This window comes from Lathamus discolor, chromosome 6 (assembly GCF_037157495.1).
Source record: "Lathamus discolor isolate bLatDis1 chromosome 6, bLatDis1.hap1, whole genome shotgun sequence".
NCBI classification, from domain to species: domain Eukaryota; kingdom Metazoa; phylum Chordata; class Aves; order Psittaciformes; family Psittacidae; genus Lathamus; species Lathamus discolor.
In genome coordinates, this window is record NC_088889.1 from 32,389,838 (window position 1) to 32,406,628 (window position 16,791).

The 16,791-nt window shown below is 40.9% G+C and overlaps 1 protein-coding gene across 5 annotated transcripts in view; it reads right to left on the reverse strand.

Annotated features, from left to right (window-relative positions):
• The window catches only part of SPATA7 (spermatogenesis associated 7), a 43,003-nt gene extending 26,948 nt beyond the window's left edge, over window positions 1–16,055 (reverse strand). Inside the window, exons 1-6 of one of the 5 annotated variants that reach the window (XM_065685881.1) lie at window positions 15,939–16,024; window positions 13,141–13,227; window positions 12,321–12,402; window positions 3,371–3,451; window positions 2,627–2,719; window positions 1,183–1,230 (exon numbers count right to left, since the gene is read on the reverse strand). In XM_065685881.1, coding sequence (XP_065541953.1) covers window positions 1,183–1,230; window positions 2,627–2,719; window positions 3,371–3,451; window positions 12,321–12,402; window positions 13,141–13,164 — 328 coding nt within the window. In that variant the 5' untranslated portion in view covers window positions 13,165–13,227; window positions 15,939–16,024. Of the gene's footprint in view, window positions 1–1,182; window positions 1,231–2,626; window positions 2,720–3,370; window positions 3,452–4,474; window positions 4,595–10,853; window positions 10,991–12,320; window positions 12,405–13,140; window positions 13,228–15,938 lie in introns of those variants that run through there. The other 4 variants (XM_065685884.1, XM_065685885.1, XM_065685882.1 and 1 more) reach the window with 4 other exon arrangements.
• Between the last annotated feature and the right edge of the window lie 736 nt (window positions 16,056–16,791).

Here is a 16,791-nt window from a genome sequence, read left to right on the forward strand (position 1 = left end):
AATACTTTCCTTACACCAAACCTGTATTTTCATGCGGGTTTTACAGCAAATCTTGGTAGAGCTGGAGCGTGAGAAAGAAGGCTTTTCCAGATGACTCTGAAGAACAGGTGACCTGAATTCCTGCTGCAATCTGCAGACTCTAGACATCCCTGCAACACTGTTGCTACTTGTACTGCACCTTTTGAAGGCAGAAGGCAAGCCCACACACTGTATCTTTAATCCTGGTGCAGCTTGTTGCTTAAATCAGACTCAAAACATTATGTGGAAATACTGCAAAAGAATGATGAAATTCAGTCTTTTGCTAGAAGGATGACTGATTTCCTGCACAAGCTCTAGTTACTCTGATAATTTACAAAGCAGTATAACTCTGGCTTGCCTGGATTTGAGACTAACAACAAAGAATTCTGTCCTCAGGTTTATCTTCCTATCCTAAGAGAATAGCTGGTTTTTCTCCAGTAATTCAGCAGTTGTAACTAAATATTGCATTAGAGAAAATGACCGACAGATCACAGAAATATACTTTTGTTATGTTAACAAACAGCTGCTATTTACCCCTTTGACTAATACACTTCATTTAGTATTCCATAAACCAGTGATTTGAAAGTATTGGTCTATGAAGTAAGGCGACAGTACTGATCTTTTTAAACAGTGTTAAGAAATGAGACAACTTGCAGAAAAAGTAACTGCAGTTTAATCCAGGCTCTGGAGCTTGTAACTGCAAAATAGAGCAAGAAGTTTCAGTCCTAGCTCCCAGGAGCCCACATTCTCAAAATTCCTCTTGACCTTGCACTTGTAAGCTCTCTTCTTCAAAGTTCAATCTTACATCACAAGAAAAGAGAAAATGGTGACATTCTCCTTATATGCTCCATTAGCTGCACATGGGTCCTTAGCAACATTAACCATGATCTCAAGCACATCACTGAGAGACCAGGTCCATCTCATGAGCATTACATTCACTGCAGTTCTTACAAATACCTGGAGCAGGATGCAAAAAAGCTGAAGAAACAAGCAGATGTATGAATGCTGTATACTTACATATTTTGAAATTAATATATATATATATAAATATATATTTGTTAAGGGTTATATTCTATTGTTATATTTCTATTCCTCTGTCTCTTTTGTTCTATTAAGTTAGTTTTACAGAAGCTTTTGCAGAATTAATGTAACACAAATACTTACATTTGATGCTGGACAACCTACTTTTGGGCACTGAACAGTCTACAGCTGCTGAAAATAAGAAAAAAACCAAATGGGAGTGAGTCAAAATTTACTTAGTATTTGTGATGGCTAGAAAAAAGTAGCCAGTAATTAACATAGAGGAAAGACTACTTTAGTTAGAACACAGCAATTCTTCTCTATTTTAAAACATGCTATTTACTGTGTATTTAAAATATTAGGTTGATATTAATACAGTCAGAGAATTTTTGAGATAAGGGTGTTAAAGTAAATAAATACTCAAAGAAAGAATCATCACTTAAAGGAAGATTCCTTACAAATTTTGTGCTGATGGCATTTAATTTCACATCTGAGGATACTAAGGATGCTACATGGTAGAGAGATAACAGTATATTTTTGAGCATGGACTCTGGCAGAATCTGAAGCCCCAGTGTACCTCCCTTGAAAGCAGGCATTTAATTTAAATACTCAGGACATCCTGCCAAAAGTTGTAGCATTTAATGTCTAGGACTGGGAACCCTACAACAAGTTTATGCCATGAAGAATGAAAATAGGCTGCGAACTGTAAACAAAACTAACAACTATTTACAGATCTTCTGAACTTTGTGCATGATATTAACTTTTTAAACAGTACTTCAGACTCCTTATATGACCTTAAAAAAGTAACTTTGGCTGTAATGCAGTTTGTTTTCAATTGTAGTGCTGACAACAGGATATTGTCAGTTCATAGTGGAGTAATCACACATTTCTAAATCTGAAAAAATTTTGTTCAGGATCTCACCATAATTAAGAAACATACAAACATGTACAAGTTTAATAGGCTCCAGATTTCATATTTGTCTTTTGGTAAACACAGGTACTTTCTAACATTAAAAAACGTGAAAAAAAAACCCATGCATTTTTAATGCTTAAGAAAACAGAGTAGCAACATGATTTTCTCATGTGTAAACATACAGGGCAATTTTCAAAAGCCTTAAAACTCAACAATAACATTGACTGCAGTATCTACAAAAAAGTTAATGAATATTTTTTAAACAAAAAAAACCAGTAAAAAGACACATAAGTGTCCGAGTTTAACTAGAAATGTTCTGCCTTCATTTCTAAAATAAATTCTGTATGTCTGCTGTTGTCACTATCTCCATGATTTTCAGTTCGGCATATTTCATAATTCATTCTTTCATCAAAAGCAGAATGAAGCAAATACAGCACAAAATGCCCTAAAATTTAGTAGTATCTTTCATAACAAACTTCCAAACTACAAAACTTCAATATCAATTCTAGCTACTAAGTAGCCACCATATCTCCTTGCTGACATCACTTTGAGTAAGAAACATAAAGAAAATGACACTTCCTACAAATCAATTCATTCCCTCTTAATATGAGCTCATTCTGGGAGAATAAGCTAAATCTGTGAGTAGAAGGTTCATTCATATGTGCACATTTTTACCTTTGGCCGAAAGGATTTTGTTATAATGAAACACCATGTGGTCTCTGATCAGGTATTGATTAGTTAGACTTTGAGAAGAGTCGATGCAGAAAGCTGTAAGGTTAAATATATTTGAACATTATAAAAGCAGGCACAAGAGTACTAAGATCTTAAACAGTTATTAACTGCAATTCAAAGTCACAAAGTTAAATTACTGTGTGCTTAAATTCTTTGCTCAATTGTAGTAATTTTTCTTTACCAGTTGCCGTCATATGAAATAATCCTGTCTGCTTCCCCTCCCCACCCCCAGTCAGACATTAACTCAATAAATAGCTACAGAAGTGGCTGAAATTGGACTATGAAAACATCAGCATGGAAATTTCCTGCTTCTCCGTTCTATGCTGTTTTGCAAAAGGTGCCTAGGGTGGCAGTATGGCACAGAAATTAGTCCACATAAACTACTCACTGTAAAAGAAAATGTTTAACCTCAAAGGTTCTTTAATGCAGCAACCATACACATACTCCAGCTAATACAGATGTGACACTGTTATATATTTGCTTATCTTGCTATTTGTAGCTAGCAATACAGTCAAGATAAAAATTACTCCTCAAACGTATTTCAGTAATGCTTACTAAATGTAAGTACTATTTAACATCACCAATTAAGCTCAGTGCAAAAGTTTTAATTACAAAAACATTGTAATCATAAAATCAATGAATTCACATAAAGGAACCAACCTTCTGATGAAAGCACAAGTTACTTACCATTACTTTTAGTACTGAGTTGTCCTTTAAACGGACTTGCTGGACCACATCTAGGAATGGTAAGAGCTGGGTATTCATTGGCTTTAACAGTGTCAAACAAAAACCAAAAGTCAGTAAGAGAACGAACATGTATTTTTACAGACAAAAAAAAAAAGTAGAGTCTTTCTACAAAGAACTCACAAACAGCTGTATTGGCTCTTTCTCATAAAGGAAAAAGAGCTTATTTAAATATGAAGATATTACTGAAATACAACAATGTAGTTAAGTAATTTAATCTAACCACCAAGGTACAATAGTAGTGTTTTAGGGCGTTAAGCATCATTTCAGTCTGAACTTTACACTGGTCATTCAACTGAGCAGAGACATGGCCACAGTTTCTTACCTACACTATCCTTCAATTTGTTTTAAAGTTCTATTGATCAAATTTTATCATTATGTCAAATGATTAATGTGAAAAAAATATCCTGCATGTAGACAATGAATGTGGTAAGCATTATACTAAAGTGTAAGTTTAATAGACTGAATTATGTTCATGTAAAAATTCATCCTATCAATGAGAATATACAATTTAAAAAATCTGGTTTGCCATTTGATCTTGGGGCAGCTTGACAGACTGAGAACTCTACAGGCAAGTGCAGATGCTGACAGAACTTAACAAGCTGGTATGAAAAATGACAGAATTTGAATTAAAAGCTTTGCAACTCCTTCTCAGAAACAATACTGTACTGCCAATGCACACTCACTGTCTGTTATGCAACCTGTGATTTAAAGATCTGCACATGAACTAATTAAGTAGCTGCAACACATTTAGAACAAATCTGAACAGGAGATATACTATTACTACAAATACTAATGTATGTAAAACATTCATTTAAGGAACCCAACACACCCAAAATGCAAAGCAAAACAAACAAGGTTTCTTTAACAAAGAAACACATACCACATTTACTTAACAACAAGTCTAAACCCACACAACCAATTTCTTTCTACATATTTGTTATTACTATCAAGGCCATATGGTCTTCACATTCCCACCCCACTTCTCATCTGTCAGTTCAAATGTCTGCAACTGCCAGCTGTTTCCTAGCACTTGGAGGCACTTACAGCTCTGGGGCAGGAACTCCACTGCTGTACACTTACTGGTCACCTCCAGCTTTCCACTCTTCACCAGATGAAGCAGCATACAGGACTACCCAAGATGAGTGGGCATCTCTTCTATGTGGTCTTCAGTTGGGTTGACAAAGGCAGATACAATTACAAACTCACTGGGGGTTGCAGAAGCCATGCTGAAAGCCATGCCACACGTTAAAAGCCCCTTAAGCCCACCTGTCATGGCTTCTTACGTCCTGCATGCCCAGCACCTGGGTTTCCAGGGGCTTTTTTCCATTTCCAACTGTTTTATAAAGACTGCTGGAGTACTACTGCTCTATTTTAAGTGCAACAGTGTGTCACACAAGATGGTTAACATGGTGTCTGACTATTAATTAGTAGATTGCAGCAAAACAAATCATTAACAATATTTTAATATAATTTCTAAGGGCCTTAGATATATAAAAAGACATACTGTACTAAATTTCAAGTAACTAGAAATAGTTTGGGAAGTGACAAAAAGCATTTAACGAAGTAAGTAAAATGAAAGTCATTAGCATATGTGGAAATTTGTGCAGTATTTTCTTGGGACCCTGTTGTGAAATGATGCTAAATCTGGATCAATAAACTCAATCCTTGTTCTTACAAAGCACAACAAATACCAGGGCAATTTTTAACTAGTATGTGGCCTTTATACAGTACAGGCTTCTGTGGCTTTACAGTATTAGAAGCAGTGCCTGCAAAAATAGTGCTCCCTCTACTCTTTGCTGTGAAGTTGCCAGATCAGCAGTAGGAAAGGGGCATGAAAACAAAAAAAAAAAAAGGGGGGGGGGGAAGAAAATGCTACTGCATATTATTTCAACCCTATCCTGCAACTGTTTTACCTTTATACTGTTTTCTTTAAAGCCAAATGACAACATTCCTGTTCATCTGTATCAATTTCAAATGGCTCATTTTAAATTCTCCTTGTGATTCAATTCTTCCTAATCTCTATTTGTGATTTAAACAGAAACATGAGCAAACAATCCTAAATTATTTTCAAATATATTAAATTTCCAAGCATACAGCAAAAATTTATTAGATTTAGAATGACTGTCTCCATAACAACCACAAACCTTTGCCAATAAAGGCTTTCTTTATTGTTTAGGTATTATCTTTCTCTACCATACACTATTACATACAAGTGGTATTCACCGTCTAGCTGGATATCCACCCTGAAACCCATAAGCTCCTGAAGTTACAATGTGCTTAAAGAGTACAAATCTCTGGGAGGACTTGAATGTTAGATTATAAAATTTCAGCTGATACATGTTTGTCCTAATGATAAAAAAAAACCCTCACATATATGCCAGAAATCTAGATTATAGCAGACACCTGAGAATCAGAGGGGTTTCAGTCACGTCTAAATATTCCAGTATTTTCTATATGTCAGAGCTAGGTTATAATTCCAGAAGGAGACACATATGACACTTAGCTAAATGCTTACAACGCCCCCTCTGTCTCCTTTTTATGTGAAAGAAGCATAGAAAGGTAAGCGTGGGCATCTTAAAAAAGTAGAGAGATTGTTATAACTACAGTTGATTCAGGTAATCTAAATGACTCTGCCCTGAGTTAAAGGTGATCAGAGATGCCAAGAAACCTGTTGTGTTTACTGTCTCCAGCTGGAGATGTGTCTGTTCAGCAGTATAGAAGAAAGATTTCGAAATGGTCACTCACTTTGCATCACCAGCAGATGGCACACGGATAAACTCCATCAAAAACTAGTCTACTGGTTTTGTCCTTTACAATTCATCAGGCTGCGGGTGGGGGGGGAGTGATCCAGTGATGGAAGCTGTATTGATTTAGGACTCTGAGCACAGTGAAAGCAGTGTGCATTTTGGTTACTTCGCCTCTTTTTTTCAAAACCATGACCGCAAGTGAGATTTTTTTTCAGTGAAAAATTTTCTGCCGATTTTGATGGTTCTTAAGTAATAAATTATTTGGGAATAGGAGCACTTGTCTCAACTGGACTTAACAGGTTGAAGTACACACAATGCTATAGCAGCTTTTGCAATAATCAGGTTTCCTAATTAAAATGCACACTTTCTATGTCTTAGAATAAAACTTCCTGTCACAAATTGAAGGTTTATGTAAATATATTACCAGAACCGGACTGGAAACTCTTCAAGATAATTTAATTTCTTTAAAGAAACCATTCTTTGAGATTTAAGCCTCAGAAACTCAGATGTATAATGGACTCCTGTCTTTGATATACTATCCATATAACTATGTGATGTAAGCACAGATGTCCTCATAGATGTAAGTGGACTGTTTTTTTTTTTTTTTTTTTCATTTCAAATGCATTCTATCTTTATTTCTTATTTTACAGCCTTAAAAATGAGGAAATTGGTGGTTTCTATTGTTACTTTGTTTCCTGGTTGTTAGTGGCTATGCAGGATTTATTATTTATTATTTTTCTACAAAACCATTTCAGATACGAAACATAAATATGTGCTGGAAAGAAGCCCAGTCTTTCATTAAAACCTTCTCATAGGAAGGATTTTAAACACAAGTATTAGATTTAATATTTTTGTAACAAACCTGTACTTCAGACATAGCAAATAAAAAATACTGAAAATAAAACAATCAGCCTATCCTTACCCACAAAGACTTGTTACTTAAAAGATAATCCACAAAAAACCACAGGGACCTTAATTAGAATATTAGATATAGTAAATCCAGCACTGCAAGCCACAAACATCCACTTAACTGTGTAGAGAAGTATGAACACTGTATTTTCCAAAGAGCAGCTCCTAAACCTTAGCTTGGGTTCAAACAACTCTCAGCCGTAGGTGGATCCAGACCTCAGGTCTCCCCAGCTGTTCCAGAGAAGTATGTTCATCACTGCACCAAGGCATCAGACCTTTTGTGCAAAGGTTTTTTTGGTGGCTCTAGGACTCTTGCATTCCTGGTTGCACAGTGACCTCTTCTCAGCTGGAAATACAGGAAGCTCCTCTGTCTCTAATGGACAAGAACTGCATCATTTGCATGAGATGTGGGGATTTGATCTTCCTGAGGCTGATAAGGACACTCAACCCACAAGTTCACTCTTCTAACTCTGTACACACTAATAATACTCTACAGCATTAATGCTGTACACATGCTGAGGAACAAACTGAAGTGGTTTAAATACTCTCTGTGAAATCCTAAATGACTTAGTAGTGATGGAACTTCCTTCAAACATCTGATTTAACATATCTGAAAAGGTCATAATTAAAAGAATGAAATTAGGACCTGAAATATAACTTTCTCTCTCTTTGTACTACAGTAAGTTTTAAATCAAAGTAACCATTAACTCTTTATGCTACAGAAATGGTTGTGCATATGAATTCAACACAAACAGACACCGTAAATGCTGCTATCTCAAAGTACATTAAGAGATTAACCTGGTCACAAAAATCCATACTGGGTTTAAAGTTAATTTGTTTAAATAAGAAACTAATTTTTCTATTTTCAACTATTTTTTCTATTAACAGGATTATATACTTTAAAAAAAGTAAAAAAAAAAAAGAGTAAGAGGACGCTTCATTAGTGGTCTAAGGCCTTGTCCTGGTTCAAACCCTGTCAGCAAGTCAGCTACACAGTCCACGCTCACTCCCCCCCACCTTTCATCCCCCTGCTCCCAGAGGGATGGGGAGGAGAATCAAAAGAATGTAACTCCCACGGGTTGAGATAAGAACAGTCCAGTAACCAAGGTATAACACAAACCACTACTGCTACCACCAATGGTAATATTGATAAAAGGAAATAACAAGGGAAGAGAATACAATAACACCTGCCAACTGATACCCAGCCCGACCCAGCAGTGATCTAGCCCTTTCAGGTAACTGACCCCAGTTCTACATCCTGGGCATGACATGCTGTGGTATGGAAAACCTCTTTGGTAAGTTTGGGTCAGGTGTCCTGTCTCTGCTTCCTCCTGGCTTCTCCTTCTCCCTGGCAGAGCATGAGACTCAGAAAGTCCTTGGTCAGACTAAACATTTGAGCAGTAACTAAAAAGATTGGTGTTATCAGCGCTGTTCCCAGGCCGAAAGTCAAAAACACAGCAGTGCACCAGCTACTAAGAAGAAGAAAAAATGACTGCTACTGCTGAACCCAGGACAGTACCCACCCCTTATTCCATACCATTCACGTCATGCTCAGATCTCACATTTTCAATATACTATCACTCTCATATATATATATATGTATACACACACACTCACACAGCGAGCAAGAGAGAGAGATCATTCCTTAGTACATGGACCAATCCCTATAAAGCTGCTGAGTCCATCCTGTCCATGACGTCGGGCTCCATCTCTTGTAACAGACTTTCAGAGCAGGAGAGGCTGTGTGCAGTGTTCACACTCGTGAATAACCTGGGCAATAGTGTCCATTGTTAAGCCCACCCCTCGATCATGAGTCCATCTCTATGTTGCATCTCTGCCCTGATAGCCTGAAGTGTCATGGGCCCACCAGGCTCAAAATAATTCACCCTTCCCTTCAGCAGTTTTTGCAACTTGTTGTTGGGACTCCATACAGCTGCCTTTCATCTCTGATGCTTTCAAAGCACTGGAGGGTCCCAGTGAGCTAGATACTCGCCCATACTGTGCCACACACCCTGCCACTCATGACTGTCCAGCCTTGGGGAATATCTCTTGGTCCTCCTATATCGTCATCTAGCCCTAGACAAGACCCAAACCCAACTCAGCTTAACTTTTGAGATCAGACAAAATGGTCGTGGGTAAAACAACACTCTGTATGTGTGCCAACATGCTGATCCCCATAACAATCAGCAGGCAGGTCCCAAGGGTACCCACAGGCCATTCAAAACCTTCAGAACTCCCAAATGATGCTGCTGTACTTGTCACTGGGGCTGGTGTAGCTGCTGTGTTTGCCGGCTCTCTCACCACCAGCTTCCCTTTTCCTGAGTCCAGATCTTTGTCCTCTGCCTTGCTGGGACATGCTGCGTAGGGTCCTGCATCCTCCACTAGTCCCGGGTGCCCGAGGCCGGACCCAGCTGAGGCTGCCAAATTTGGTATCTTGCTCTCCGCATCCTCCTGGGGCTTGGGCTCGCGGGGCTCGGCGGGAGGCTGCCGGGGGATGCTCTCGGCCGCCGCGGGGCTGAGCTCAGCCGCGGGGCTCGGCTCCTCCGACGCCTCCTCCCGCTGCTCGGCAGACGCCTCCTTCCCCTCCTCGAATGCCCCGACCTCCTCCACCGGCAGACGCCCTCTCCCGGCCCCGGCGCCGCTCCCGCCGCCGCTTGGTCCCTGGGGCAGCTCTCCCAGACTGCTTCGGCAGCAGCCGGCTCCTGGGGCTGCTCCCCCTCGGCTCCCCGCAGCTTCACGAAGACAGAGGCGAGGAGGAGGGCCAGGACGGTGAAGCGCAGCGGGACGGCCGGGTACAAGTCCACGGCCACGTCCATCCCAGCCTGCTGCCGGAGCCCACCCGTATTACAAGTCATTGCCATAAAGTACAGTGAAACAAGAACCTTAGCCCAAGCCCCCCATCTGATAAACACTAACACAGCAAATACCAGCTGTAAGTATGGTACAACACACTGAAACTGTGGGATCAAGAACAACTTTGAGAGCCAATTAATCAGCATTGTGACGAGTGACTATTAATCCAAAACAATGAATGCTTATCACAAATACGATTAGACACGCTCCAGTTAGATCTGTCGTTATTTCAACCCTTCGAGCCCCATGCTGGGCACCAAAAGAGAACTGTCGTGGTTTAAACCCTGTCGGCAAGTCAGCCATGCAGTCACTCGCTCACTCCCCCCACCTTTCATCCCCCCGCTCCCAGAGGGATGGGGAGGAGAATCAAAAGATGGTAACTCCCACGGGTTGAGATAAGAACAGTCCAGTAACTAAGGTATAACACAAATCACTACTGCTACCACCACTAATAATAATGATAAAGGAAATAACAAGGAAAGAGAATACAGTACCACCCACCAACCGATACCCAGCCCGACCCAGCAGTGATCTAGCCCTTCCAGGTAACTGACCCCAGTTCTACATCCTGGGCATGACGTGCTGTGGTATGGAATACCTCTTTGGCTAGTTTGGGTCAGGTATCCTGTCTCTGCTTCCTCCCAGCTTCCCCTCCTCCCTGGCAGAGCATGAGACACAGAAAGTCCTTGGTCAGACTAAACATTTGAGCAGTAACTAAAAACATCGGTGTTATCAGCGCTGTTCCCAGGCCAAAAGTCAAAAACACAGCAGTGCACCAGCTACTAAGGAGGAGAAAAAATGACTGCTACTGCTGAACCCAGGACAGGTCTGCCTTCCCATCAGTGTGGTTTACATCATTCTACCATACCCCCTAAACTCCTTTCAATTTCCCCAGTTTGCTGCCTTTTCCTTACCTGCAGTCATCCTCAACATCCCCTACTTGCTCAGCAGTGGCTGAAGAGGTGCTATAGGTGCTATAATTGGTCATCTAATTTAAGCTTCTCTGGTTGCTTATCCTTGGCTGACTAGTTCTTATCCTCTAGTTGCATATCTGGGAACAAACACAGAACAGAATGACTCTCTCTCAAAAAATGTGTATAAATTCCTTGAGTTTTCTCCTACCCAGCCACTGACATTTGTACCACTAAGAGTGCTACTTCTTAGTCACAAATAGGTGAAGCTGGCTAAGAGATGCCAACTTTCCAATAATGGAAAGAGGAGAAAGCCAACAGAGAACAGTGACTCACCCACAGACTCCTTCTTTAGGAAAACATGTTGAAACGTGGCACGTTCCCACTGCTTTTCTGCATCACAATCACAAGAGACCTTCCACATGGCTTTAGACTGAGCTGGTTACTGAATGCTGATAGTATTCCATTTTATTTGAGTTACAGTGGGGCAAAACTGAGCACTTTGTAGTCACACTTGTATTTTTTTCCAGTTCATACAAGCAAAACAGAAGCCACCTGGACTCATATCGGTTTCCAGTGATACCAGAACTCCTATCAATTCTGAGTATAAAGTCTTAGATGTGAAGCCAGCTTTAACAGAATCACATATAAGATTTTTTAAGAAATGGCTGGATCCGCCAGAGGAAAAATTCAGCCATTATTTTCTAAATTTTCTGAAGCGAAACTTGATGAACAAAGCCCCAAGAAACTATGATACCCTAATTTTGAAATAACATCCCTAATATCCCATCTGAATTTTGCATGGGATCATTTGTGTCAGAGGCAAAATACAATGATACAATATATCATTCCTTGACATATGCACCATCCATAATCTTCTAAGCCATTAATTAGATGTGCACTATTTATACACTTACTATGCTGGATTACACCAAAGCTCTTCTTTACGCCCATCCCTAATGCCTAAGAGTCAGGTCTCTCACTGCTTTACAACTAACATTCTAATAGTATTCTGCATAAATTTAAACCATGCAACCAATATTATAGTTCAAGAGTCAAAGCCTCCTCTGATAAATTTAAGGACTCTAATGAAATAGTAGTGTACAGTAGCCTTAAAAATATTTGTTACAATTTTCCTAGCTACAGGTTTCACATGACCAGTTAGGGAAGTTTCAGATGCAGGTTACTGCTCTATTCATACTTCAAAAGCAGAAAGAAACGACTGTGTGTGTCAGCAGCACATTCTGTGATCCAAATTGCAGGCAGAAGCAAATGAACTTTAGTAAGACCCATCATCATTTGCTTGGGCAACACCTCTAGATATAGCACTGGCACCAGCAGTTTCCTATTTTCTAGAAGGGTGTGTGACAGTGTTCCAGAAGTGACCATATGTTACTTTTAAATCATATGTGTACAACTATCAATATTCATATCACAGTTTAGAAATGTCTTTCCTAAAAGGTTACTAACCTGAGTTCATTGAATAGTTGTGCCTGTGCAAGATGGCAAAAGGTAATCCAGGAGCATACTCTACCATGTGCTGTAACAATTCCTGTGGGAATGGTGCTGTTAGTCAAGGGCACTAGAACACTAGCTCACAAGCATGTCCTACAAGACAAATGTGTTTTGACTTCTACTGCTACATGAAACTCAACAGTATGTCATCCCATGAACATCCATACTGAAGGTGTTTCAATACCTAATGTCAAACCAACCAACAGATAAAATATATGTACATGTCTAAATGACACACTGTATTTAGATTCTTCTGTATGTATTGAAAAAAAACAAACACCTCCTTTGTTAGTATAATCTGTGCCTACAAGGAAGCTCCACAAACACCCCGTTTGCATTATTAACTTCCACCCTCTCGTATCTCTAACTGAAAATACATTAGCAAAACTCTAATGCACAGATGGCCTCACCCAGAGTGGAGAGCAGAGAAACCTCAATCCACTGTGCTCCAGGGAAAGTTGCAAGGTATAATCTGGAGCAAAATAGCTAGCAGGGTTAATGATTTGAATCCTGTTTCCTTTAGCACATATTTCACTTGAAGCATGCAAGAAATCTTCAATGAAATGGGACTTAAGTCAGATTACAAATTTAAATTATTTGCTAAACCGAAATGGGATTACTTAAGTGACTAAAACTCACTTAATAGACTACTGGTCTAATTAAAGATAGGTTTAAGGATTCACTGAACTAAGGTTTTAATTTGGTAAGAAGTTAAGGTTGGTGATTAACATTTCCCAATATAAGTTAAAATGTACTATTATGTTTCAAATACAACCTCAAAATGCCCATTCTTCATCATTTCTTTGAAGAAACAAACAGATTCTTTTTCAGCTTCTTTGCTGGTCAAAGGCAACTTCAGCTTCTAAAACAAATTAGTATTACCAAATCAGTGCTTGAGTTTAAAACCTGTTTGTATTTCTCCATTTGCCACTTGAACAAAGGAAAAAAAAAAAAACAAAACCAAAACAACTCAGAAGTCACAGATGTGTTTTAACACCCTTCCAGCTACAGTCAGGTTAGTGCACAGATTTCCTGCAATGCTGGAAGAGTCTAAAATAAGATGGTGCTGTCTTTAAATATGGGAATACTGAAATTTAGGTTTAGAGTCTCTGAAGCCTGTGCAAACTGCCTAAACTTAACAGCAGCCTCTGTGCACCAATAATGGTGACTTCCCCATCATTCTAAGATAAAAGCAACACAAATGTGTGTCATCAATTATCAGTAAGTATATGATTTCATTGCTGTTCAGGTATGTGGCAATCACTGGCTGTGGGACTTAAATGGCCCAATGCAGAAGACTGGACTGAAACAACAAACTGGTTTAGAACGTCAGTATTCAGATTATTTGAGGTCACACTATAAATCTGTTACTATATGAACCAATTCCTGAAACTGCTGCAGTAAATAACTTTAAGGTTTATACCTGGAATTAGGGGAAAACATAAAGGTCTAATTCTTTAATATTTTTATTGAGGAAAAAAGTCTCAGCCTTATTTGAACTTTGAGAAGACCTACATGCAAATCCTATACTGTCAGCACTGTTCCTAGACTAAAACCAAAACACAGCACTGCACCAGCTACCACGAAAGTAAAATAACTGTTACACCTGAAACCAGTACAGTTATGTATGTATATATATAGGTACAATATATATGTATATATGCAAAAAAATAATTATTTTTATTACGTATTCTTTAGACTAGACAAAAGAGAAACCCTGATACAAAACAAGTATAAAATCTTGCTTCTTTCTTTACAATGATGAGGCCAGGTCTAAACGAGAAACTTTGAAGAGTACACCAGTACATCAAATCCCACCTCTTCTGCATTAACATTCTGGATATGCAGTGAGCAGATACAACCATCCTATAGAGAAACCACAAATATTATGTGTTTTGCCTCTTTCTTGCTGTCTGCAAGCAATCCAATGGCTGTTCTACCAAGTTTGCTCAGGTACCCATACTTCTAGGTTAGCTCATTGTAAGGAATTAGTATCTCTGCCTGGGCTAATCCCTGTTATCTGTAAGGGTTGTTCCTGTATGTCTGTGAAACTAGATACTGGGCTGTACATTCACCTAGTTCCGACGTTATGATAACCTCCTATGCAGACAAGCAATTGCTTCCCAAGTAGAAACAGACACATTTATTCTTTCCTACTTCTGAATTGTTTTTTTACTTTTTTGCTAACAGGAGTCATTCATGCAAAGCTTGCTGCAACCTGGATGAAATTTAAATCTTGCATCCTACATATTATCATTTTATGGTCAACAGACAGCATGTTTTCTGACTGTCTATAAAAATATTTTGAGAATCAAAGGAAGAATAATCAGAAAAAGGATAAATTTGTAATAAAATTGCCATCACACTTCACAGGACATAAAAACTGGATGCACGAGATTCCAATTTTTGCTCTGAATTTCGTATTTCTGTATAGTATTAGAATTAATGTTCAAACTCCTCTTTGATAACAGGTATCTACTGTAGTGACATCCATCACTATCAACGAAGACTGGAACTGACACCAAGATGCAACATGAAAGCATAACGTTATCTCAAAGGATCTGACCTTAGGCAGCTACCTATGATTTTGACATTACAGTGCAGCACTGAGTAATTCCTACCATTGTTTTACATTCTGCATGTACTCCCGTTCAGATCTAAAAATATTTGAAGCATTTTCCAAGAGCCAGAGTTGGCTCATGCAAACATTTTTGTGTGCTTATGCCTGGTTTTATCATGAATTACAAATGCCCCTAAGATTATTCATAGGAACAGAGAACAACAGTAGCCCACAGATGGTTAAATCTGCGTAAGGAATCACTTTATGAGAGCTTCAAAGCTTTTGAGTAAAAGTACACTTGCCTTCAAATCCCACCAAACCAGAACAGTTGGATCTACATCTAAATGCCATGTAAGTGATGCTATACACAGAGTGCAAAATGCACTATAATTCACAAATAGCATCTTTGGAGAAGAAATAAATTGACTCCAAGAAGCACAGAAGGCCTCAAAAAGGAAGCGCTGAGAGCGGCAGCCTGTAACATTCACTGTAGCAGCGATAATGTTGTATCTGTCCAGATACTTATGCACGCTTGTGACGATGGCTGTAACCTGGGCAGCTGAAGGCCGCATTTCTCGGAGGATTATAACCTTTCAGGGGGTTTTATCTGTGACCTTTCACAGCTCCAGCTGCCAAACCTCGCCCAGTGATGGCAAGCGCCGGCACTCGGCCGTTCCCACCACCGCAGCCGCGCTGCCTCGCAGCCCGGCCCGGGCACGCGTGGCAAACAGGGCGGCACAGCTGAGGGCACCCGAGCGCGAGCGCAGCGAGCTCCGAGCCCCCTCAGCGCCGGCTGCAAGAACCCCGGCGCCTCGACCGGTCCCCGCAGCCCCAGGGCGGCGCTGTACCCAGCCGCCGCCATGCCCTCCGCCGCACGCCGGCGCGGAAGGGGGAGGCAGCGCCTGCCCTTCACCCCCGCGCCCGGTAGCTACGGGGTAGGCAAGGCGGCAGCAGCGCCCTGCCGGCTCCCGCTCTCCCCACCCAGCCACCGAGCCGCCACCGAGCCCCCGCACCTTGGCTCCGCCCGCTGCCGCTCTCCATCCTCAGCCCCATGCTTCCGACCGGGCCCGAAGGCGCGGCGCAGGCCGGCGCTCGGTCCGCCGGCAACAAGCGGCTCGGCCCCCGCCGCGGGCGGGAGGGGCGGGGCGGGGCGAGGCGCTGCGCCTGGCCCGGCGCGGCCTGGCTCGGCCGCCTTCGGCGTTGCCATGGCTACGGCGGCGGGCGGCGGCGGGTGGGGAGGCGTGCGCCCCGCGGCCCCGCCGTGAGGGGTGCCCGCTCTTGCAGCCTCAGGCCCGGGTTTGGCAGCGTGGAGAAGGTGCGGGGAGCTGCGGGTACACCCTCACCCCTTGGGCTGGGCCCCAAGGCGTCTCTTCAAGCGGTGCGTTGCAGCCAAGCAAACGTTTTGCCCCGTCTGTGAAAGGTGCCCTAATTATTTAAGCCTTTTCTTTTAACTTGTCAGGGAGCCAAACGATAATGTACGCCAAGGAGTGATTTAAGGCAAATTGCTCATATTTCAGAGGAGTGAATGACAAATCGAGAGCCTAGAGCATTCCCAGTGCCTTACACTGAAAAAAAAATAATTCTCTGTACCTTTCAAAATAAACAGTGCCTTGGAAATGAACCACAAAACTAAACTTCTGCGAAGCAGCATTTGATCCCATCACTGATGAATGCTGATGTGTTAGACTTTAACTTTTTGAAGAAGCAATAGGCTCATATTTAAGTTTTGTCAGGCACGTGTTACACATCCTTTTGTGTGTACATTTTATGTGAAACGTTATCTCACTGCTTGGCCCGGGTGTACCGCTTTCACCACCGTAGCCAGACACCTCAAAAAAGGACACGTATCGTCCCAACTGGAGGGAT